Source organism: Poecile atricapillus, chromosome 13 (assembly GCF_030490865.1).
Source record: "Poecile atricapillus isolate bPoeAtr1 chromosome 13, bPoeAtr1.hap1, whole genome shotgun sequence".
NCBI lineage: Eukaryota > Metazoa > Chordata > Aves > Passeriformes > Paridae > Poecile > Poecile atricapillus.
In genome coordinates, this window is record NC_081261.1 from 10320851 (window position 1) to 10344179 (window position 23329).

General features: G+C 41.6%; 1 protein-coding gene across 2 annotated transcripts in view; it reads left to right on the forward strand.

Annotated features, from left to right (window-relative positions):
• FSTL4 (follistatin like 4) overlaps positions 1 to 23329 on the forward strand; it is a 207026-nt gene that overhangs the window by 92222 nt on the left and 91475 nt on the right. For both annotated transcript variants that reach the window (XM_058848655.1, XM_058848654.1), the window contains 2 exons: positions 17859 to 18049; positions 21459 to 21579. In XM_058848655.1, the coding sequence (XP_058704638.1) occupies positions 17859 to 18049; positions 21459 to 21579 (312 nt within the window). The remainder of the gene's footprint in view (positions 1 to 17858; positions 18050 to 21458; positions 21580 to 23329) is intronic.

Here is a 23329-nt window from a genome sequence, read left to right on the forward strand (position 1 = left end):
ATCTTCTACCTGACAGGAAAATTGAATTCTTTTGTAAGATGCAATGGATTAAAGTTCTGACATTTGAATATCAGTAAAAAAGCAATTATGCCATAATATGCCACAAAGCTCCTGAGATAAAAGATCCTGATAAAGCCTTGCAGGACCTCCCATTAGCAGGAGGAGACCATGCATGGCTTTCCAGGGTCAGAGCAGGGTTTGGAAGGTTCTGGGACTGGCTTCTTGAGAAGCTTCAAATGCCTGAGGTTTCCTGTAACAGTTTCCTCAGGTCTGGATGTATGGAGGGAACAGCAGATTCTTTCAGAAGGGAGTGAATGAACTGGAAGTCAAAAGGACTAAGTAAGTTTTTCAAAGACGTGGAAAAAAGGTGACCCATGGAATGGCACGGCCAGAGGACAGTATGGGTTCTTTGTGTGTCATAGAAAAAACAATGACCAGATTTTAATGAGTGCTATTAAAGATCCTCTGATATTTGCTGGTTTGCTTAGGGCCTTGGTGTGTGTTGTGTTTTCCATGGATGTGGGATGTAAGAAGTGGTGGGCACAGTGATTTGCAAGGAAACCACTGTGTGGGAATGTATTTCTGTAGTTTCTCACTGTGTGGTACGAACATCTCTGACTGCATAGGTGGTATTGCTGGTGACCTTCTGCACCCCTTTGCAGAGATCCAGACGTGTAATCTTTCTATTTCTTTATAATAAAAGTCCATGGGTTTACACTGCTGTTTCAAATCTACTCACAAATACCACCATCACATTTCATGTATGGGTCACTTGTAATATCTTTGAAATACTAATTAGACCAATGGGCTATTGGCTGGTGTATTTGGGGTGCCAGGATAGTGCCTTATGTGAGATAGCAATATATTTTTTTCACAGCTGAAAATAAATTTATCTGACAGCCATAGATATATTTTCTACTTCAGTGATTGCAGCTCAAGACATTTTGTGGTTTTACAAATTATAGCATATGAATCATAAAAAAGGACTCAATAGGTTACTTTACTTGCTTGGATAAGTTTGAGCTGGGAGTTTTGTCCCATTAAAGCGAGTGGCCACTGCTTATCAGAGAGCATCAGCCAACAGAGGGAATGGTTCATGTGTTTTCATGCTGTTGCTGTGGATGCAGACAAAGCTATCAAATAATGGTCTGAATGTTGTGTTGTTTTTCTTACAGAGGTCATTCCAGCCCAGGGAGATGAACTTACCAAACTTGTATCTTACATGGGTTGGAAATTAAACACAGAAAATGGAGTGAGGAGTGAGCGGTTTTGTGTTTGTTTTTATTTGCTGCAGGAAAGAGATCTTGAAATAAATAAATGCAGGTCTTGATTTCAGTCACCTTTTCTCTGCTGCAAAAGAAGACTAAATCCAGCAAACTCAGTGATACTCCCCCATGGTAAAACTGGGGTGAGGAGAGTGGGAGCAATCCTCTGTAAAAAGGGCAGACAAGGGGAGAAAAATCACCCTGTAATTGCAGCATGGATATGTTAATGTTCACTTCCTTTAAAGGAAAAATAATAAAGATGTGGGGGACTTTTTGTGCTGTTTTGATTGCCTGCTGTGGTTCTGAGATGCATAAAAGCTGGGCAGGGCTGTAAATTGATGGGGGTAATGGTGTGCAAGTTGATTTCATGGCCTCCACGTGGTTTGGCTAAATTTTAATTAAAAGCTTGAACATTGATTCTTATTTTTACTTTCATCACATTTCAAGCAGCTTAGCAGAAGAAACCTAGGATGATACATCTTATTTTCTGTATCACAAAACCACATGGTGTATGAGAAAGACCTGACATGACTGAGGGACTGGCCCAGCATTAAATTCCTTGGCTCACCCTCCAGAGCAGGAATTTTCACTGGTTTTCTGTGTGGTGCTGAAGACAAGGAGAAAAGCATTTGTGGAAGACCACATATGAACTGATTTGATTCTCATTATCATTGAGGCTTTGCAGGGTGTGTTAGCAAGAGGCCCAGATGATATGGAAAGGTTTTCACTGAGAAAACCAGCATGTTATCAACAAGCCTTATTATCTTACAGAACCTGCCATGAGGGAAGGGCTTCCTTACATAAAACTTAACTACATCTCTTCCTCAGAGCACTTGGTATCCAGACCTTTGCTCTCTTTGTAATGCCAGCACAGGCTCTCAGCCACACAGTGACTTATTCATGCCTCGTGCTGCAGGTTGAGCTCCATTAGTCTCCTGAAAAATAAAGAAAATCACTTTGGGTACCCAGTTTCTGGAAGTGCAAGGCATAAGCATCAGTTCTTCCTTCAGAGCCCTCAACAAATTGAATTTATGTCAATAAAAGTGTTGAACCCAACTTACTGTTATCTAACTGCTTCTTTAAGCAAAGAGTAGCTAAAGCTGTGCAGCATTTTGACAATTTGCTCTGCTGCAATATTGAATTTTAATCTCCACTGTAATAAACCTCAGAGTTGTATCCTCTCCAGGGGTTTGAGTTTCATTTGTTTGGACACAGCTAGGTGGGATTTGTGGCAATGAAGATTGGCTGTAAATTGGGAATAAGCCCTGCTAGCCAAAGGATGCATCGTTTGGATCTGTCACTTGCATTATAGTTAATGCATTTAAAATAGATATTGAGTGGTATGAATGTGGAGCAGAGAATGAAATTAAAAGATTTCCTAGGATGTGAAACAAATTCATAGTTGTGGGTCTGCTGCAATGCCGTTTGGGCAGGAAGGGGTTAAGATGGAAAATGTTTCGAAGGCTGTCCTGTAAATAGCTTAAACTCCTTCTTTTGGGAGAATCTAGAGATGGGCTTTCATCTTCCTCTCTCTTTCTGTTCTAACCCCAAAACCCTCTCTGATGCTGGGGAAGTGTTGCCATGGGGGAAACATTTCTCATCCATATGAGAGATGGAAATTTGAGGAGCAACTTTCTTTAGGGAGATCTAGAGGGAGCCTGTTGAGGCAGATCATGAGCTGAAGCCCTGCAAAACAAGGACAGAAGTGTCAGCTGTGCTGTGCCTAGGCAGGCAGCTCCCTTGGGGCCATTGCTGCCTTTGTTCCAGATCTTAAACTGTGCTAATTTCCTCTCAGTGTCGTGCTCTCATGGATCAAAATACTGTGATTTGTCATTCATGCTTTACCCTGAAATATGGCACTCTCAGTGCTGAAAATCTTCAGAAAAAATATGTTTTCATCCCCTTATTTCTGTGGTAAGGAGCTTCCCTCTGTACTTCAGTGACATATGTAATGAAAAATCCCACTGCCAACAGTTGGTGTGGAGATATTGTTATCTTGACAGGCCTCCAGGAGATCTACTCCAGAATTGGTACCCTGAACCACAGAAGGGTTATTTGACTTGTCAGTAGCAAAGCATTTCCAGTGCTCAGATAACTGTTCCATTCATCATCCATCATTATAGTGCTTAAGAGAAAATACTTTTAAAAAAATCCCATAAAGAAGGAGGAGAAGAATTCATCCCCAAAATTCAGCCTGTAGCTTTGGTGAGCTTTTATTTATTCATTCTGTTGCTTGATCTGCTGCTTTTGGTGTTCATAGCATGGATTTACAGCAGAAATACAAATCTTGTTTCTGTTGCCTGGGCTCCAAAGGGAGAGGGCAAGAAGCAGTGATGTGGGTTTGTGGTGGGAAGTTGGAGTAGATGAATTTGTGTTTTTCTCTCTGTTGGAGCCCTCAGAGTTGTAAATGCTGCAGCTGCCTTTTATAGACAGGTCAAGGTGTATTCAGAGGTTGAGTTGAATGCTGTAATTGATTGGGCAGGTTGGTGCAATAGGCATTGGAGTCCTCATCTGCGCTGTTTGTCACATAGAATTGGGTTTATCGCTTTACAGAGCTGGGCCACTGTGTCATTAAGTGGCACAATTTCACTCTATAATGCAAAACTGTATTGGTTTCAGGAGTGCCATATGTGGATGACACTATATATGTATGTGATCATAATAACAAAAATCCAACTATTTCTTGGTAGACCTTTATATCTACTAAATGGAGTACTTTTAACCTCATTAAATTCTGGAGGAGTAGGTAGACTCTCATGTCTACATGTGCATGTAAATGTTTCCCTTTAATCTGTTGTTTCTGGACTAATTTAAGAGTTTTCTGTGTGAAGTTTCTTACTCCTTTTTAATGCTTTCTTTCCCTATTAGAAGTACTTTCTCTCCCTTGTGCATATTTTCCTCTTCAGAAGTTAACATTTTATAATTGCAGTAATGCCCTTTAGGGTGTAATGCTACAGTCTACCAGTGAGATGCCTGAGAGGTCTCCTAATGACATCCAAACAACAGACACAGCACATCATTATCAGACCATTACACACATCCTTAACAATAATAAATACTCCTGCTTGCTGTACTTGCATGTGTTGTCCTTCAGTGCTCAGCAAGGGGATATGGGAGACTCCACAGTTCAGGTGCAAGGTGGGGAAGTGCTGTAAATTAGCAGTGTTTTGAAGAAATTTCTCTGAATGCCTTTGAGGATGTGGAAGGACGCTCAGTCTGGGAGAATTATGATGTTTTCCTCTTGCTTTTGGATTGAAAATGTCATGAGAACTACTTCCCTGTGTGCACATATACCCTCTGCTCTCCCTGTTGTAAACATCACACACCATCTGAGTAGCAATGTTCTTGAGAGAACGGGTGACCATAGGCAGTGGGCTCAGAGCTGCTTTAAAAACTCTGTGATAGAGGACAAATGTCCTGTGGCATATTCTGTGGTCTTGTGATAGAAGCAAGAGTGTTTTCAAGAAGGTATCACAGAAAACTTGTGCACACAAATACCCAAGAAAAGGAAAAAAAGTTCTTGACTGCATCCATCACCAATGATGTTGCACAGTAACCTTTGTAATACACATTGCTTCCCTGTGCATACTTCATACAGATAAGACACCAGATAGTGAAAATGAAAAATACCTTTACCAGGGAGTCAGATTCATGAAACCCCAAGCACTGAGTGATAGTGAAGCATTCCTTCTGACAGCACAGCCAGTGAATTGTTTGGAAAAGTGTTTCAGAGCAGAACAGAATCAGCAAAATTTACATTAGTGCCAGAGGACTTTAAGGTTTATTAAAGCTTCCAAATAACTTATTTGCTATCTAGAAGTATTTGACAGATGTACCAGTCAGCCATAAAAAAGTGAGCATTGGTTACTTCCCAGAGGAATCCAGACAATTTTGCTTTCTCTAATAGGAATAAGATAGAGGTTTGTGAAATGTCAAACTGCAGCTTGTGTAGCATCACCAACTGAAGCAGGTACTATGAGCAAATGTCCTGTTTATCTAACAAAAGCCTGTTTGATTTGGTTACTTTAAATTAAAGGGTGTCTGAATTAAAGTAATGAAGACATTTTCCATATAGAAATGAGGAAAAAGTGTTGGCTACAGTGATAGACAGGCCTGGCTTCCTGCACACTCAGACTGGTGGACCAAGACTCTTCCTCACATAACTGCTGAAGTGAAGATTAGTGAAGCTAATCATCACTGTACAGTAATTAACTCTTCCAGTTCATGATGACAGATGGTTTTGTCATAAATGGTTTCAGGTGCTTCAAATGTCCAGAATGACCTTATTTATTTATTTCTGTCCTGCAGATTTCCCAGGGAGATTTGGCTTCAGTGTTAACAAAGCAGCACTCCCCGAACATTAATAGTCTGATAGCTTAATTCCCTTCATTTAAAAATAGCAATCTCAGGTGCAGAGAATTAAGATAAAGCACAGCATCAGGTGTAAACTCATGCTTACAACAGATACATTGCAAAAGATATTACTGGCTTTCAGACAACCCTTCCTGATGTATATGGTTTGGGTTTTCCCTTGTCTGTGGCTATGTGCATAAAGCCAAGGGTGATAGCTCTTAACTTCTTGTCCATCTTGTGCTTTCACTGCCTCTGTATGGAGGCTGTAATCCATCACTGACACAGCATCTGGTGCTGCCGTGTGTACAGATAGAAGGGTCCCAGCAGATCCCTTGTGCCGTGTTTATTCTGCTGTTTGTGTTTTGGCAGCACTTGGGGCTTTAAACCCATGCCAAGAGCTCTCTGAAAGCACAGCGAGAGCCTTTCCTCAGAGCCTTTAAATGGGCTGGTCAGACATGGACAGAGAGAAGTCTGTAGATCAGTACAGACTGCTCCCAACACCCCAAAAGTGCCTGCTGACCAACACCCAAATCCTCCTTCGTAGCCTGTCACGATGAAACCACACTGATCAGAGCCTTCCTGCCATTGCTGGTGGCCCAAAGGTTCAGCCCATGGAAAGAAACCTGTCATCCAGCCACCCTTACAGCAAAAGCACAAGGAAATAAGTGAAATGAATACCATCTAGTCAGTTCTTGCTAAAAGCAGAGTGTTAGTTTTACTGCTCTGTACAGACTGAGTGTGGAGGTTCCTGGAGTGTCCCACTGTGCTGCCATGGAGCAGCTCACACAGCACCAGGGCTCTGGGATGGAGATTGGACCCCAGGAAGAACGAATCACACAAATGGAGATATCAGTCATACACAGTAGCTTTGCCTTTAATTACCTTTGATTGCTGAAGTGATGAAACAGAAATTCAAGCCTGGATTTATGGAGAGCACCCCTGTTTTCAGGAGTGTTGCTCAGCTGTTACCATGTGGGAGTGTGTCTTTTCACAAGTAAGACTTTTTACTTTTTTTGTTGCTTGTTTCGTTTTCCATGTTGGAAAGCAGAATTATGCAGTATCCCTTATGGGTCCGATTGAGAATTCCCAGCACACACCTTGCACCTGCCCAGTTCACCTCTCTTGTCTTATTTTCTTCTCTATCTGTCGTGGTTTTAAACCAGTAATTAACAAAAAGGGGAAAAAAGGAATTATTTATTTCTTGCTGTGAGATATGGATTAAAATAAGAGCAAACCAGGCATAAAACTTAAAAGGAATAAAGAAGAGTTTATTGACAAACTACAAGAATAAGAACACCAGAATAAACTTTTAGAAAAACCTTTTCATTTCTCACTGCTCACTATTCTTTTGTTTACATGACAACAGAGACAAAAACTGTATAATTTTGATGGTTTAAACAGTTCTAATTCTTTCCATAGTCTTTTCCTCAGTTTCTGTAGAGAAACAGAAGTTCCTTTCTGTTAATTTATGGAGTTTGTCACAAGAAAACTATTTTTGTTATAGTTTCTCGTTTCTCTGATATCAGCTGCTCAGAGCTACTGGTATTAAAGCCCACCCCTCCCATTCTACATCACTGAAAATGTGTTATGGGTCATGAGTTTGAAGATAGCATTTTTAAGGATAAGTTAGTCAAAGGCAAAAAAAGTATTCTTCATCTGCTTCTGTGAGCTTCACTAAGAAACAGTTTTTCTCATTGCCTCTCAAGGCTTCAAATTTCTCAGCACTTCACTATACCACAATTACTTCACTTATTACTTAAATTTACACTTTGAACACCTTATTCCTCTCCATACTCTATTATGAATTAAAGGGGTTTTTCTCAAGACTTCATTGTCCATTTCCATAGTTTTAACAGAAAGATATTTCAGCTTAATTAAAGCATCTCCTTAATTCTCTACCTTTCTTGAAGTCTCTTTTCTTTCTTGCCACTAGTAGTTTATAAAGTCTCTTTTTATGTTGATCACTCTCCTTCTCTCTCTCTGGATGAAAAGATTAATCCGCAAGTCTCATCTGGATAAGAAAGAGTTAAAATCTTGCCCAAGCTTTTGTAGATGGTTCGGTGATCTCTGCTGAACAGGAGCTAGAACCGTCTGCGCTGGAAAGTTCTTCATAGCTGCTTTTAGAGAGCGTGGTCTCTGTCTTTGCTTGCTGCAGGCTCAAAGTTCTTTTCCTCTTTCACTCAGCAGTTTTCTAGTGAATGTAGTTACAGCAAAACCTCCAGCTGAACCAGAGATCGGGCCGAGCCCGGCCCAGCCCGACCTAACTCGGGGCAAGCCTCATCTCCCGGCCGGGAGACGAGAGACGCGGCGGGCCCGGCTCGGCCCCGGCCCGGCCCCTGCCCGGCCACATGGCTTGGGCAGGGAACCGGAGGCCAGCCGGAGCTCCGCCACGCTTCACAGTCTGGAAAACAAAAGAGCACCACAGACTTCTGGGTGTACACTTTAAGGTGGGGTTCACGAGTTGATTCTACTTTTCAATGGCTAAAACTGCTGTCAATTCTCAGCAATGACCGATAATTGGTCAAGAGAAAAGACTCCCAGGAGACCCCAGCAACTTTAACTTTCTTAAAGGTAAAGGAACTTTATGACACTATCTTACCCTTTGTAAAAACTTCACTGTCTTCCTAGGCTCTTTCAATACAGTGTTTCTCAATCACTGAAGCAATTCATTACACTGTTCCTTTTGGGGTGGGAACTTAAATAACTAAGACGTTCTTAAGCTAATTTGTTGTTATTGTTAAAAGACCTGTATAATAAAGGATGTTTTCCTCTCCTGCTCCCGTCCTCCCTTGTCTGCACCTTAGGATGCAGCACCACTAATTTAGCTCAATAGCTTTTAAAAAGTAGAACAATACAGTTTGAAGACAAAATATAATTTAAAGTGCACAACAGTTACAGAGAGTTGAGTGTGTGTATAAGATCACATCTCTGTGTGGAGCAATAGATTTATAGCAGAGTGGGCTGTGTTTTGAGTAAAGTAATCATTAGAAACAGTTTGCAGTGTAGGACTCATGCATAATTCTCTCAGGATTTCTGTGATATTTACACTCACCTAATAGTTGAGACAAGCGATATAGGAGTTATGAATTGTTTGCCTTGACTGCATGTTGTTCCTTCATCTGCATTGATGTTCATGAAATTGTTTCTTCACTCTGGGTTGACAATAGTTTTTAATTTTTTAAAACAAAAATAACAGCTAATACTCAGTTGGGAGTAAATATAATCAGAATAGCCTTGTTTGCTTTTGTGCTTTCCCAGCCCAGGCATTGCTGTTAGTTCCATCTCCTTTATGCTAAATAGTCTTTGGAAATGCTGAATGATCTTTGGGAGAGATGTCCTGGTGGAATGAGAGCAATCATCCACAAAATCATCTACAAATCCCTGGCTTAGGAACATGTTTGTGCTCTTTGTGGGCACTGCAGCATCACCTTGTAGTACCAGGGAGGGGCTGAGCCAGCTCAGGGGGTGGACACTGAATTTCGGAAAAGCCACCCACTGCTGACTAGAAGCTAAAGGTTCTTGCAAAGATGGCCATGGTCATTTTGTTGGCAATCACAGAAGGATAAAATTCCCAGAAAAGAGAGAAAACCCAGTCATTCAGAATGTGAGCTGCCTTAGTGAGAGCCATTGTATCCCACAGCTCCTCGGAGAGGACAGCTATAACATGAGATGAGCACAACAGCAGAGCAGGCCTGGGAAGGTGACATGGAATATGAGACACAGTTTGATGTACCAGATATATGAATAACAAAATTCAGTGGATGGAAGTTGAAGCTACACAAATTAAAAATACAATATGTTTGCCCACTGAGACTAAGTAATCATTTGAAAAATTGCTCTTAGATGCGTAAATTAGTGCTGGAAGCCTTCCTGGGTGGTGTGCTATAGAGCAAACAAATTATGGAGCTGCTGCAGGGAAAATCTTGTTGAACTCGGTGTAGGAGGTCAGAGTGTGCACATAATCCCTCTTGGCTTTAAAAATCTATAAATCTGTGGCACACTGCCTAGGTGGTGATAGGCACTTGATAAATTACATTTATTTTGTGTTTTCCCACCTGCAGGCTTCCTCCTGCCTCCCTCCCTGGGGCTGCTCCTGCTCCCTTCTAGGCAGGACACAAATCTACAACTTGCCTTTGGACTTGGCAAACCAAGTTGTAATTCTTGGGCTTCCCAAGAAAGGCTTAAAATTCATCCATCTCTTTCTGTGTATTTGAGCTGAGGCATATGATTCATTTAGCTTTATGCACTTTGGAAGGTAATTGTTTAAGGTAGGAATAGAGTTTTTGTTTATAGAACTGGGAATTAATATTCTCATGTGGTAAGTTTTTAATATATTTTTAAACCTCACAGAGTAATAGATGGGTTCTTTTTCTTGTAATAAAATGAAATATTGAAACAAATATACAGTGAGGCAAGCTTTAACTCTTCCAGGTTGTAAATGTCTATTGTTTAATAGTATCTAGTTCATGGCATATATTCCATTCCATTTCTCTGATAAATTTGGTGAGCTCCCAGTTGCTGCTAAATTATATATGGATACCTGATAAAACTACATCTTACTAGCTGAAACTGATCCCTAAGATAAGCAAGTTAGTTTGGATTTTTATTGTTAATTGAATTTTTTCAGCAGAGGCAACTGAAGGATGTTCATGAATTTGCATGATGTTAAACATCTGCTCCTCTTAGCAGGAACTTAACCAGAGTTTCATTTAACCTGTAGATTCAAATTGGGAATAAAGCAGGTATTCAGCCTTAGAGGGGCTTGTCTGTCTGTAAAGGAGGCAGGCAGTAATGCTGTGAGGGAACAGGATGTAATTAACAGCATTGCCTAAATGTCACATCTGTGCTGTGTGGCTTCCTCTGTTCACAGCAATGGTTTTCAGTGATGTTTGGAGCAGCAGAACACTCCCTGTGTTATTATCAGGTGTTACAGGAGCACTGCAGTGGGGTTTTGTGCAGTGTAATTGCTGCAGAACACAGCCTGGTATTTTATAGGAAGCTTTCTCTGAATAATCAGAAGTTAAATGGTTGTTATTTGGTTGTTATTTTGGTTAGATGGTTGTTTATTTTTTACAGATTTTTATATATTAAGATTTGAGTTGATTTCTCTTCATCCTAAATTGGTTTTCTTAGACCCTGTAGAGAATCATGGAATCATTAAGGTTGGAAAAGACCTCCAAGATCAGAAGTCCAGCCTTCAGCCGATTATCCCCATTACCACTGTGCAAAGTGTTGCATCTGCTCATTTTTTGAACTCTCAGAGATGATGATTCTGCCTCTTCCCTGAGCAGCCTATCCAAAGGTTTAACCACTCTTTCAATGGAGAATTTTTCCTAGTATCTAGTCTGTAGTATTTACAACCTATAAAAATCAGAGAAGATTCAAAACTCACAGATATCTATAAATTGGAAGAAATTATCAATTCCTAAAAGGTTTCTTGATGTTCTCATCCTGCAGCTGCACTTGGTCAGAGAAGTCTGTTCATGTAAATTGTTGAGAGAATCAGTTATTTTCTTCTTTCCAACCACACAGGAGAGCTGGGAGGAAAGTCCAGCCAAACTCTCCATGCATGTGCAGAAACAAGCTATTAAAGGAAGAGGAAGATAGATAGAAAGAGACAGATAAAAAATTTGCATGGCAGAATGGGGATTTGCAAGGAGACCCCTGAAGAACTGAAGTCATCTTTAATTTTCCTGTCCCCATGTAAACTTATTCTGTTGACTCAAACAGGTCATAAGGCAGCAGATCATTGGGTAAAGAGTTCACATAATGTCTCACTCAGGTTCAGCTGTCTGATATTTTGGGACCACATTTCCACTGTTCAGCCAACACTTTTATTTTGTATGTAGGAAAACAGGCTGGTGCTAATGAGGAATTTTGCCATAAATGGCACAAGAATTAAGGAGCCACACTCAGAGATAAATTTATAACATTTTAGTTTAGTAATTTTCTGAACCTTCTAACAATGTCAGATAAAACCTGAGTGAAACACAATGAAAGGGCTGCTTTGAAAACAGAACTTTTCTCCAACCCCTTTAATTTTGTCTAGAAATGTTATTTTCAGTAACAGTATCTTTTGTACCCTATAGATATGGATGAGAAAACAAATCTTAGTGCTCTCATCTCCTGCCCTGAATTTATTCCTGGAGCTTGAAAACTGCCATAAGAACAGCTGAAAATAGTCAACGTGGTCTGAGAGGAACTGTCAAATAAAATGACACCTCTGATGCCTCCTGCCTTAGAAATGACACTTTTTAGCCTGCTTCAAACTGTTCTTCATTACCACATATGGTGATGCTGAAGGGTTGCCTAGAAAACTTGTGTCACTGGAGTTCCCCCTTGAGTGGTGGGTTATTTGGACTGGGTTGTTAGCATTCTCCCCCCTGGGGACAGTGACCAGGAGCACCATCCTGCCATGGGGGGTGGATTGCAGGCAGGTGATGGCAGGAACCAGGTGCCAAACAGGGCTGGCAGCTCTGTGTGGGATGCAGGGTTGTTATGTCCTATCTCACCTGCAGTGACAGCACACTGAGTCTAATCCTGTGCTGGGAGTGGCAGCACAGTTGCAGATTTTCAAGGGTTTGGAGCCCAGATCTGAGAGCATATGGACTGAGTACCATGCTCCAGCTGTGTGGAGATGCCACTCAGGGGAAACTTCTGGAGAGTTTTTGAAGGGTCACAAGACATTTGAATTTCTTTGTATGCTTTCTTGTGTGTTTCTGGATAATCACACACTCTTATCCTTAGCCTGGATGCTAATGGCTGCACAGCTTCTCTCAAGGATTTTAGGAAGAGCTGCAGGTGCCACCTGCCATTCTTGCAGTCCATGTGCTTTTGCTGAAAAATAGCTCAGGAACCAGTGGGACTCAAATCCTCTAAAGACTTCTGTGTGTGTTCAGGCTCACATCTGCTGTCAGGTGATCTGCACACCAAGGTCTCAAAGACTGGTACTCTGTAGGTGTTATCAGATAATTTCTGATATTTAAAGAAGAAATGACATTTCAAGTAATCATTGTATTGTAAGGCACCTCGCATGGTAATATTTCATTAGGAGATTAGTTTCCCCATCAAAGCAAGATCTTCACTTCCTCAGTTTATTTTTATTTTGTACCCTGCATTCCTGTGAAGGACACTTTAATCTCCAGTCTTGCTGTTCCTCTGTTACCTGCTTTTACTCAGGGCTGTGTTGAAGATTGCTGTGGGATACAAGTGTAAAAACCTGCAGAAACCAGGAGTAAAATTTTTAAAGAGGACAATTATTGAGGGAACTGGATTAATGATCTGTCATCACAATTAAGCCAAATTCACCACTGACCTTTCACAGGGAGGATGCTCTTGATAAATGTAGATCATTACTGAGTTCTGACATAAAAACATAATGGCATTCTGTGTCTCTTGGCAGGCTGATCAATATTTTATCTGCCAAAGCATGCAGAAGTGCTAAACGGGATGAATTGAGTCACTGCTGCAAAACAGAGCAAGAAGCAGCATTGCTTGGAGTAAGCAGAGCATGGAAATTCAACAGTTATTTGCCACATTTTAGCAATCAGACCTTCCTATGCTGGGTTTTCTTTAACTCTTCCTCTGTCTTACTGGGTTTTTTTCCCTATGTTTTTGTTTGTTCTTTTTTCAAACAGTTCCAGGCTTCACAGGGTTTGAAATTGCTCTAAACTGGTAAGAAGGGCTTGTTTCTTTAGAGATCTTCTCCAGTATGAAGAAGGAAATAATGGACAAGAATGGAAGAATCAGTTTAGGGCACAACAAAATAGCAGCTTTAGCTCATCCAGAATTTGTGTAGGTGTCTCTCTGTGTGTTGGTTCCCCAGCTGTGTGGTGGGGATAGTGCCTGAGCACACACAGGGTCAGCTGGCAGTACCACACAGGCACCTGGAATACATATGTGGTGGCATTTATGATGCTTAGAAACAGGGAAGGGAAGAAAAGCTTCAAAACCCATCTCTGAAGAGCAGTGGGGGGTCAGCTAAAATCATAGAATCTGAAAATCCTGAGTTAGAAGGAACCCACAAGGATCATCAAGTCCAGCTCTTCACCCTGCACAGAATAACCCCAGAAATCCCACCATATGCCTGAGAGTATTGTCCAAATGCTCCCTGAGTTCTGTCAGGCTTGGTGCTGTGACCATTCCCTGGGGAGCCTGTTCCTGGGTGAGACCACCTTCTGGGGGAAGAGCCTTTTCCTAACATGCAACCTAAACCTCACAATTCAGGTTGCAATTGTGAGCAGAATCCAAGTCCCTTGGAAGCTGTACCAAGGAAACCAAGCTGAGAGACATCCATTAGCAAGACCTACCAAGCAGAGCAGCCTAAGATGAGATAAACTGCTAATGATGAGCTTAGGAAAGGAAACTGCTGGGGGCAGAGGGAGAGGAGAGTGGGGATAAGTGAGAGGACAAACAGGCAGCTTTTCTGACATTCTTTTTGCTTAACAGTCATGTTTCTAATACCTGGAAGAACTGAACAAGAGGTGGCAAAAGCCTAGAGAGGCAGTATTTAGTAGATAAAGTTGGTAGATCCTTGGCACAGTGTAAGAAGATTACAGTTGTCAGGACAGCAGGAGAGGGTGAGAGGAAATACAGTGCTAGGCTGCAGAAGAATCTTACTGTCTTTGGTATTGGCTTTCCAGTTATTTTGAGTAGCTTGAGTATGTCTCCTCTGTAACTTGGCTGAGCAGGCAGTGTCTTTTCTAGGCTGCTCCCAGCATCCATGTCTGGTCACCGAAGTGCCTTAATTTGTTTGAAATAAAAAGCATTAGGTCTGTTTTGTGCAGCAGCACATCAGCTCAAATGTCCCAAGCATAGATAACTTCTGAGCCAACACTTTGGTCAAACTTAGTATAATGTTATAGTTTCAGATCAGAGTACTTCAACTGACCTGGAGAAGTTTTCTCTCCTTTCTTCTACTACAGTATGTGTATAAATTATACATATATACTTACATGCATATATATTACAGTTGTAGTGCATTTTTCTATCAATCTTTTAGCTCAGCCAAAGGAGCAAATTATCAGTCTCACACCCTGGGACAGAACTTTATTGCTTTTACTTGTTGTGTGCTGCTAAACAGCTCAGCCCTGCTGGGCTCTGTGTCATTGCAGCCCTCAGATGTCTGGGATGTCAGGGAAAGCATGCAAAGGCGTGACACCCATGCAGTCTGTCACATCCACACTGTGGAGAGAGGCTTGGGATCCACTTCCAACAGAGCTGGGAAGTGTGATTTTTTCCAGAAGGAAGTGAATGAAATTAAATTTTGGGCCAGATTTGACAGAGGCCAGAAGCACCTTCTGTCTGCAGCATGTTAGCAACATGTGAAACTGGACTTACTTTTTAAAATAAGAGATATAATTGTCTGTCTTACTGCTGGTTTTCTTTGATGTGTTCACCATGGACTGGCCTCACCCTGCTGTGCAGGATGGGGTCTGCTGGATCCATGACCCTGAACATAGCAACAGTGTGATGGGAAAAAATGTACTATGAGTTTATAGCAGGATTTGGGAATTGCTGCCAGCGGCTGTCACCAGCTCTGTCCTTCTGTGCTCTCCTTTATTTCACTCTTACTGCCCATCACACTTGCCTGGAAGCTGCAGCATGGCTGTTACCCCCCCAAAAGGGCACATTTACCCTGGGCTGGCTTGCAGCCCAGATCAGCATGTCGTTTTTCAAGAAAAGCAGTTTTGTAGTGGCTTTGTTTTCTGAGCATGGAAGAATCCAAGAGGGTTGTAATTCAGTCAGAGGAGATCACTGAGTCCTGGCTCACACCATGCTTGAGGGAATTGGGGGGTTCAGCATGAGAAAAGGAGGCGCAGGGGGACTTTCTCACTCTCTGTAACTACTCAAAATTTGTAGCCAAGGGAGAGTTGATCTCTTCTCCCAAGTAGTAAATGACAGGATGAGATGAAATGGCTTCAAGTTGTACCAGGGGAGGCTTAGATTGAGTATTAAGAAAAAATTCTTCACTGAAAGGATTGACTCCATCCTGCCCAGGATGGTAGTGGAGTCCCCCATCCATGAAAGTGTGGGGGAAAAAACACATATAAGATGTGACACTTGGGGACATGGGTTAGTGCTGGGAAAGCCTTGCCCAGGTAACAGCAAATATCTGCCAAAAGAAGTCTCAGCTGCTGAAAACAAAACTTCTGGAGGGTGTAGAGGAAGAACTGCTTTGGCATCTCCTTGTGGGGAGCACAATGTAAGTGGGTCAGCCACCCCAGGTGTCACCATGTGCATTGCCTGTAGGTGCGCTGGTGCTCACTGATGGAAACCACTAAGCAGAAGCAGAAGTGCAAGAAAATTAAATCGCTTTCCCTATCGTCATTAGCCCTTGATACATTTCCGGGATTAGCTTCTGACTGACAATAAAATTCCAGCTCAGAGAAAAAATATTATTGCAGTAGCTAAAACAGTATTTACAACAGAATAGCTTGATTAAATGGGTACAGTAATCATGTTTTCTCTTAAATAAGCTGGTGATTGAATGAAAAAAAAAAAATTCATACTGCTTTCGCAAGCCATCAAATGACATGGTTGGGAATAAAGAAGTCAAGAATAATAAACACAACTAATAGCAGCTGAATAGGCTTGTTTTTTCTGTAAAACAAGACTGATCCCCAGTGGGACACAGTGATTTTTGGAGGTTGTGTAGAGGGAAGGAAAGATTTATCAGCTGCTTAATATCCCTGAGCAGCAAGAAACTCTCCAAACTAGATGGGACTGAGTTCAGGGTAGGAAATAAGCCTTATCTTGCAGTTCTTGTTCGTGTAGCAGGAGGGCACTGACCTGACTGGTGAGCACATGTTCAGCCTCTGTGTCCTCTCTCACCTTCTCGAGTCATGATGCTTTGGAAGTTGTGAGCACAAAATATGAATGGAGAAAAAAAAAAACACAACTTGACAGTAGATGGGTTTGCTATCAGAGAAATGCCTCCCACCTGGAATTTTAATTGGGTTTTGGTTGGAGTGGAACCAAGAGGTCCAAAATGTTGCAGCTCAGCAAGAAAAGGACAGGAACATTAGTTGTCACTGTGCCAGTTTTCTGTTATTTTTCAGAGGAATAATGTTTATAGTCTTTTGGAAGCTGATCTGCAAGGGTATTGTCCCTTAAACTGAGTTGGGACCATGTTCTCTTTGATTTAAAATTAAACCTCAGATTTAATCCAATAGGATCAGTGATGGGATTTAAAAGAAAAGTTTGTTTTAAAACCAGTATTGCAGAGAGTAAGGCTATTTACATGATAGGTAAATTACATTATAGACACAAGGACATCTGAGGGGAGCAGCTGAAGGTGTTGATGCTGTTGGTGGGGTATGGTTGATACCCACTGTGTGGGACAGCTGAAACCTGAGGGTGCTCCAGGGTCTGCTCCAAGGCACGAGCCGCTGTGCTCTGCACTAACACAAACAGATTTGCACAAAAAGACAGTTGCCATTTCTCATTCTGCTGAGTTCTGCCAGACAACAGATGAGCAGAAAAGGGTCATCATATCTTATACCACTTTGGACATGTGGATGCATTTCCTCAAGGAGGAGAAGAGCTGTGGGAGAGCTGGATGCCACAGGCACAGCATGAGCTTTCAGGGTCAGGAGTATTCAATCTGATTTCTTCAGCCAAGCCAGAGCCACTTCAAGGACAGTGGCTTGAGGATTTCTCCCTGATAATAACCTTTTTTCCCTGGTTGGGGCCAGGACAGTGTTTATTTCAGCCTGCAGCAGAGTGATGGGAGCAGGCACTAGTGACACCACAGCTGCAGGGGAAGCTCCTTACTGTCCTTCCTCTGGCCTTCTACCATCCCAGGCTGCCTCTAAGGATTCCTTAAGTTCAGCCTCATGTTTAACATAGGGTGACTCTCTTAGATTATCATTTACAACAGTGGAACTTTATAAACATCATTTTCCCGAGGTTTATTTTTCACTATATGGGATAAATTTATTCATATAGAAAAGCATAGAGCCAATTTAATATTTGTGGGAGTTATAAAACTGAGTGTGGAAGTCTGTAACTGAAGCCCTATAAAATCTGGAAGGTAACATACTGGGGAGTATCCCTGACAGCAGGATTTAGAAAATCTGCCAGCTATTACAAAAGGTAACAGCTTTTACTCATCAAGTGCAGAGCTGAGTGGAGCTGAATATGTAGACATACGTGCCTAATTTTTCCCTTAAGGACCTCAGTCCTTTAAAAAGCTCAAGGTAAGTGCACATGGTCCAGTAATGCTGTCTTCTCTCTCAGGTGACACCTGTACAATGGCATACTACAGCCAGCTCAAGAGCATCCTGCTGGACCTGCAGGCTCGCCGGCAGAGCCCCCCCAGCAGCCTGGCCGAGGACAGAGTAGCCCAGAAGCGCTTCCTAATTGAAGAGCTGTTTAAGCACTTGGATCTGAACAGTGATGGGCACCTCAGCAGCTCTGAACTGGCTCAGGTGGGTTTATTGTTCAGTGAAAATGGAATTATGAAGTGGATTTTCATTCGAAGTGTGAATTGAATTTAACACAGCAGCACTCGTGTGGGAATGGTCATTTGTACCTGTCCAGTCAGCAGCAGGTAAAGGAGGAAAATCTAACACAGTCAATGAGACTCTCTCTGCATCTCCTAGGAGTCAGTGTTGTCTCAAGCATTTCAAGCTCATCTCCAGACAAAAAACATGGCACTTTTCCAGCCCCATCCATACTCCTCAAAATAGATAATAATCCTTGCTCTTCTAACTGACATCTTCTGAAATATTTCCAGTTAGCTGGCTTGGGGACAATTAATTTAGATTCTTTTTTAGGTGCATTTAAGTTAGTCAGAAATCTCTCAATTCTCTCTGCCTTCTGGACTGTGTGTTAATATAGAATAATGTGACAGCAAAGTTAGAATGTTTTTCAACAGGTTTATTATCCTAAAATTCCTGGGCAGATGCTGAAATGTAGATTAGCAGAAATTGATAAAAAAGGTAGGAGCTTGAAAAAACTGTTATTTCTAATTTCAGGCATGCTGTGCTGTTGGAATTCATCTCATTGGTGAAGTGAACCAAACAGCCATCCTGGACACTCCATCTGGGTACTCTGTGTCCTCAACTTGCTCTTTGCACATGCAGACCTGGGAACACAGTCCTGTAAAATGTCTTTTTCATTCCATTATGTCATCCATGAGAAGAATTAGAAGCAAATGCCTTTTAAGAGCCCTTTGGAAGCCAGTCCTATCTGGGACCTGTTTCAGTTTCCAAAGCTGTTCCTTCATAGAATTATGGAATGGTTTGGGTAGGAAGGGACCTTAAAGCTTTATCTCATTCCAACCCCTGCCATGGGCAGGGACACCTGCCACTAGACCAGGCTGTTCAGAGTAAGCTCACCCTTGAGTGTCTCATCTGCACTTTGACTTCCCAGGGAACACAGAGTGTGTTGCAAGCACAATCCTTCTCCTGGCTGAACTCACTCCTCTCCTGCACAGCTTGTGCTACATTTTAGTCCTCAGGCTGTTGACAGGATGCTTGATCCTTTCCACACAATGCTAAGTGTCAGCATAAATTCCCTTAGATCTCAGTGCTGAGAATATATGCAATGTTTGCTCTAAAGACAATGATTTTTTCATAAAGACATGGTAGCTGTAAGAAAATACTTTTATCTGAACTCAAAGCCATCTTTTACATAGTGGCATCTAAGTGTCTGTTCTACTCTCCAATTCTTTTGCCCTTTTTACATGAAACTTTTTTACTGGGATTTTAAAACTCATAGAAATAAAGGTTTGGCAGCCTGCAAGCATTTGTTATTGCAAAGCACAGTGTTTTAAGGTCTGCCTCAAAGTTCCTCTGGGCTTTGTTTGCAGATGTGCCTGGAGCCCAGGTCTCTCTCACAGATGCGAGCACAGACATTGGCTGCTCTTATTTTAATTCTTCTCACTGTTATCAGAATCAGTAAATGTGCCTGAACATCTGGAGCCCACTGCAGTTTGATGGACCAGAGTAAGTTCAGCCTCAGTCAGGAGCCCTCTCACCCAACCATTCTCCACACAGTCTGGCCACCAGCAGGACTGAGTAATCAGTGGGATCACCTCTCAAAAGACAAAATAATGCCTATTAATGCACAATTTGGATAAGCCATGCATGCTTTTAATCCTGAGCTGAGTTGCTCTGGTCTTGGGCCCCTTGGTGGCAGCATGGCTGAGTCCCAGCCAGGCTGGGGACACATCTTTGGGGCAGCTCTGGGCTCTCACAGCAGCAGGATTCACAGTTTATTTCTAGCATGCCAATTCTTTATTTTTCTCTTTAACAGGATGATTTTTCTGTGCTCTTACAAGAGCGGTTTATCCACCCAGGTTTCAAAGGAAATCTTTTTACGTAATGTGCTTGTGCAATTTTTAATTACCCAGTTTATAGTCTTAGCAGAACTATTCTTACCTCTTTCTTAGGTAGATTTGTAATTGATTTGCATTAGCTCTCAATTTTGAAGCTCTCTGCAACTTGAAATTTCCCCCAAAGATGGGAATTTCAGTGCCCATGGGCAGAAGAAGCTGAGCTGAATGTGATGCAGTGAGATCTTGTTCCCTCTGACTGCTGGATAAGCTGGTACTGTGTGTTTGCTTTGTTTTATTTAAAAGAAAAACAGTCCCTTGGGCAGTATAACCTTGTCTGCAAGCAAAAACTCAAGGCAGGTAACTTGCACTGCTGCAGTAAAAGGTAATCTTTAAGACTTGGAGGTGGATCTTTAGGCAGCTCATTGCAGAGGGATTCACCCCAAAGGAGAGTCTCTCCAGGGGAGTTGGTCCTTCATGGATGCAGCACCCGTTTGTTTGTTTGTTCTCCACAAAGAACTGCTTTGAGCAAAACAGTGGCAGCAGATGGCCCATCCCCTTCTATTCAGAGCTGGTTTGCCTCCTGTCTGCTGATAGACCCTATCCAGTATTTTCCCTCTGGATCCAACAGTGAAATTCCCATGCAGTTTTACAGCCATGGATATATAAGGCTATTTACAATGGTGGTAATTGGAATGTTATTTCCATTTAAATCTTTAATGTATTTTAAAGTCAGATTCCTAAGTCTACTAAGTGTGTCACAGCTGAAGTGTTTTCCACTGTTTTTTTTTTCCTGACATTAAATCAGGACTAGTAAAAACTTGTCAGTCTTAAGAAAAGTTAGTAAATTTTCTGTAAAAATGGTAGACAGAGGGAAATTTCCATCTTCAGAGGATTGATCTTGGAAGTTATGGTTGATCTCATTTTTAATGAATATTTTTTACTTGCTAGGTAAAGGGTCATTTTTTTAGCATTATTACTTTAAATTGCTTCAATATAATGAGTCAAGACTAGAATAGTAAATAAAAGGGTCCCTGGCCTACAGGAAAAAAGCTTTCCTGTCTGGACGATGCAACAATTCAGCAGTTTTCTTCATGTTCTACAATAAATTCAGAGAACCCAAATGAAATGTTAAAAAAGCAAAAGAAGAAAACTGTCAAGGCTTGGAAAAGCTTATCAGTGTCGAGTACACCATCCACTGTTGCCTGTTCTAGTCCTAATATCAGGGAATAAAATTTTGTCCTTACTTTCAGAGGAGGAATGAGAAGCAGACTTTCCTTTTTCCCTGTTGAATATTTATTTTTCATTCCATTTTCAAAATGAAAATGCATTTCTGTGCAGCTGGTAAAGGAAGGAGCTCTTCAGTTCATGGTCCATAAAGTGCTGCAGGAATATTAATATCTTGATAGAAAGCAAATATGTAATGATAGATATGATAATCTATCTGTCTATTTATCTATGTCCCCAAAGGTCATTCCGTGGAAAATCTGCCAGCTGAGCCAGGCCAGCAGTGTGTAGCATTACACTGAATGTAAGGTTACCTGTTCTCTTTGCTACAGCTGATGAAGAAGGAGGAGCTGGAGGATGATTTACTGGGTTGTACACTGGAAGACCTTCTCCAGTTTGATGATTACAACAACGACGGCCGCCTGACCCTGCAGGAGCTCTACACAGCCTTCCGTGAGTCCCTGCTTTGGTCTGTCCTGGCTGTTTGAAGCATGTGAATATCTGTGAGGGCACTGTTGTCTTCCTAGATGTGGTCAGCAATGATCCCTTTTTTGTCTTTAATGCCATGAAAACACTTTGGGAGGTTTGTTTCCAAAGGTGTCTGCTTCACAGCATAAGCATGAAGCAGGAGGTTGGTACAGGTGTGTCAAGTTTATTGTTTTATTCTGTGTTTTGTTGTGCTTCTTGTTGATGGCAAGGGAGGGATGGTGGCCTGGCCAAGGTCTGTGCACCTCAGTATGTGGTTTGATTAACCCTAAAGAAACAAGATGAAAACCTGTCCAAAGGTCCTGTGGTAATACAAGTTAGTTTGCTGTGGGGAAGGTGGTTGCTGAATATTTTGCCTGGGAATTACGTTTTCTACATTTTGTTTCCATGTTAATGAGTGTATTAATGTGCAATTGTGGTATAAATCTCAGCATCCTGTACAAGGATCTGGGGATCACAGAGCTACTTAAACAGCGGGATATAACAAATACTTGTGTTATCCCATTTATCTTCATGAATTTATGTTCTTGCTTTAATTTAAACATTTGTTGAAGTTCTTCCCTGGAAAAGGCCCACACTGTCTCCTTCATCTGGGTGGTAGAAAGTTGTATTGTTGCCTGTTGGAATACTAAGGAAGGGAAATGGGCAGGGTTATTGAATAATCAGGATAGTGATCTACAGAGACCTTGAGTGTGGTTAAGACACTGCGGCTAAAACTGAAGAAGGATTCAACCATGGACTCTGTTGAGTGCAGAGAAAGGGCCAATAATAAGGTGGTTACCTCTTAAGCAGGATTATTTCCTAAAGAGGGTGATGTCTGTTTTCTTGATTTACAGCTTTTCATTAAAAAAAAACCCAATTTAGATAATAATCACAGAAGGGTTTGGGTTGCAAGGGACTTTAAAAATTATCAAGTTCATCCCCCTGCCTTGGGCAAGGACACCTGGCACTAGACCAGGTCATTCCAAGCCCCATCCAACCTGGCTTTGAACATTTCCAGGCATGGGGCAGCAACAGCTTCTCTGGGCAACCTCTGCCAGGGCCCCACCACCCTCAAAGGGAAGAATTTCTTGATAAAATACCCAATCTAGAGCCCTGTGCTCTGTCAGTTTGAAGCCCTTCCCCCTTGTCCTATCATACCATGCCCTTATCAAAAGTCTCTCTTCAGCTCTCCTGTAGTCTGCCTTTAAAGACTGGAAGGTTGTTTAAAGTGCTTTAAGATTAGCCCCAGTTGTCACCATGGATGTGTTTGAACGACACGTGCATTTAATTCAACACAGCAGATACACAGTAAAACATAAAATCTCATACATTAAGAAGGCATAAAGTATATTAACCCAGCTATAAAGGCTTGACATGCAGTTATTTGGGAGTATATTTGGAACAATGGGTTCTCAAAGTCACATCAACTTAAACCTAAATTCCAGGAATTATTTCTATGGGTTATGGTTCAGTGAATTTTAAGTAGGCAATGAAAATAAGACAAGTACAAAATATTAACCAATTAATAGTGATAGTATTGATAAACTGCAAAACTGTTGTAACAGAACACAAGGTGTAACAATGACTGTTTGTCAAAGGAATTTTGTATCTGAACAGAACTGCTCACCATCTGAAGCTGAAAACCAGATGACTGCTCCATTTTCAGTTTTTCCAGAATCCTGACTTTTTTCAAGAGTGGGTAATGGCTCACCAGCTTTTAATTTAAAACCAAAGT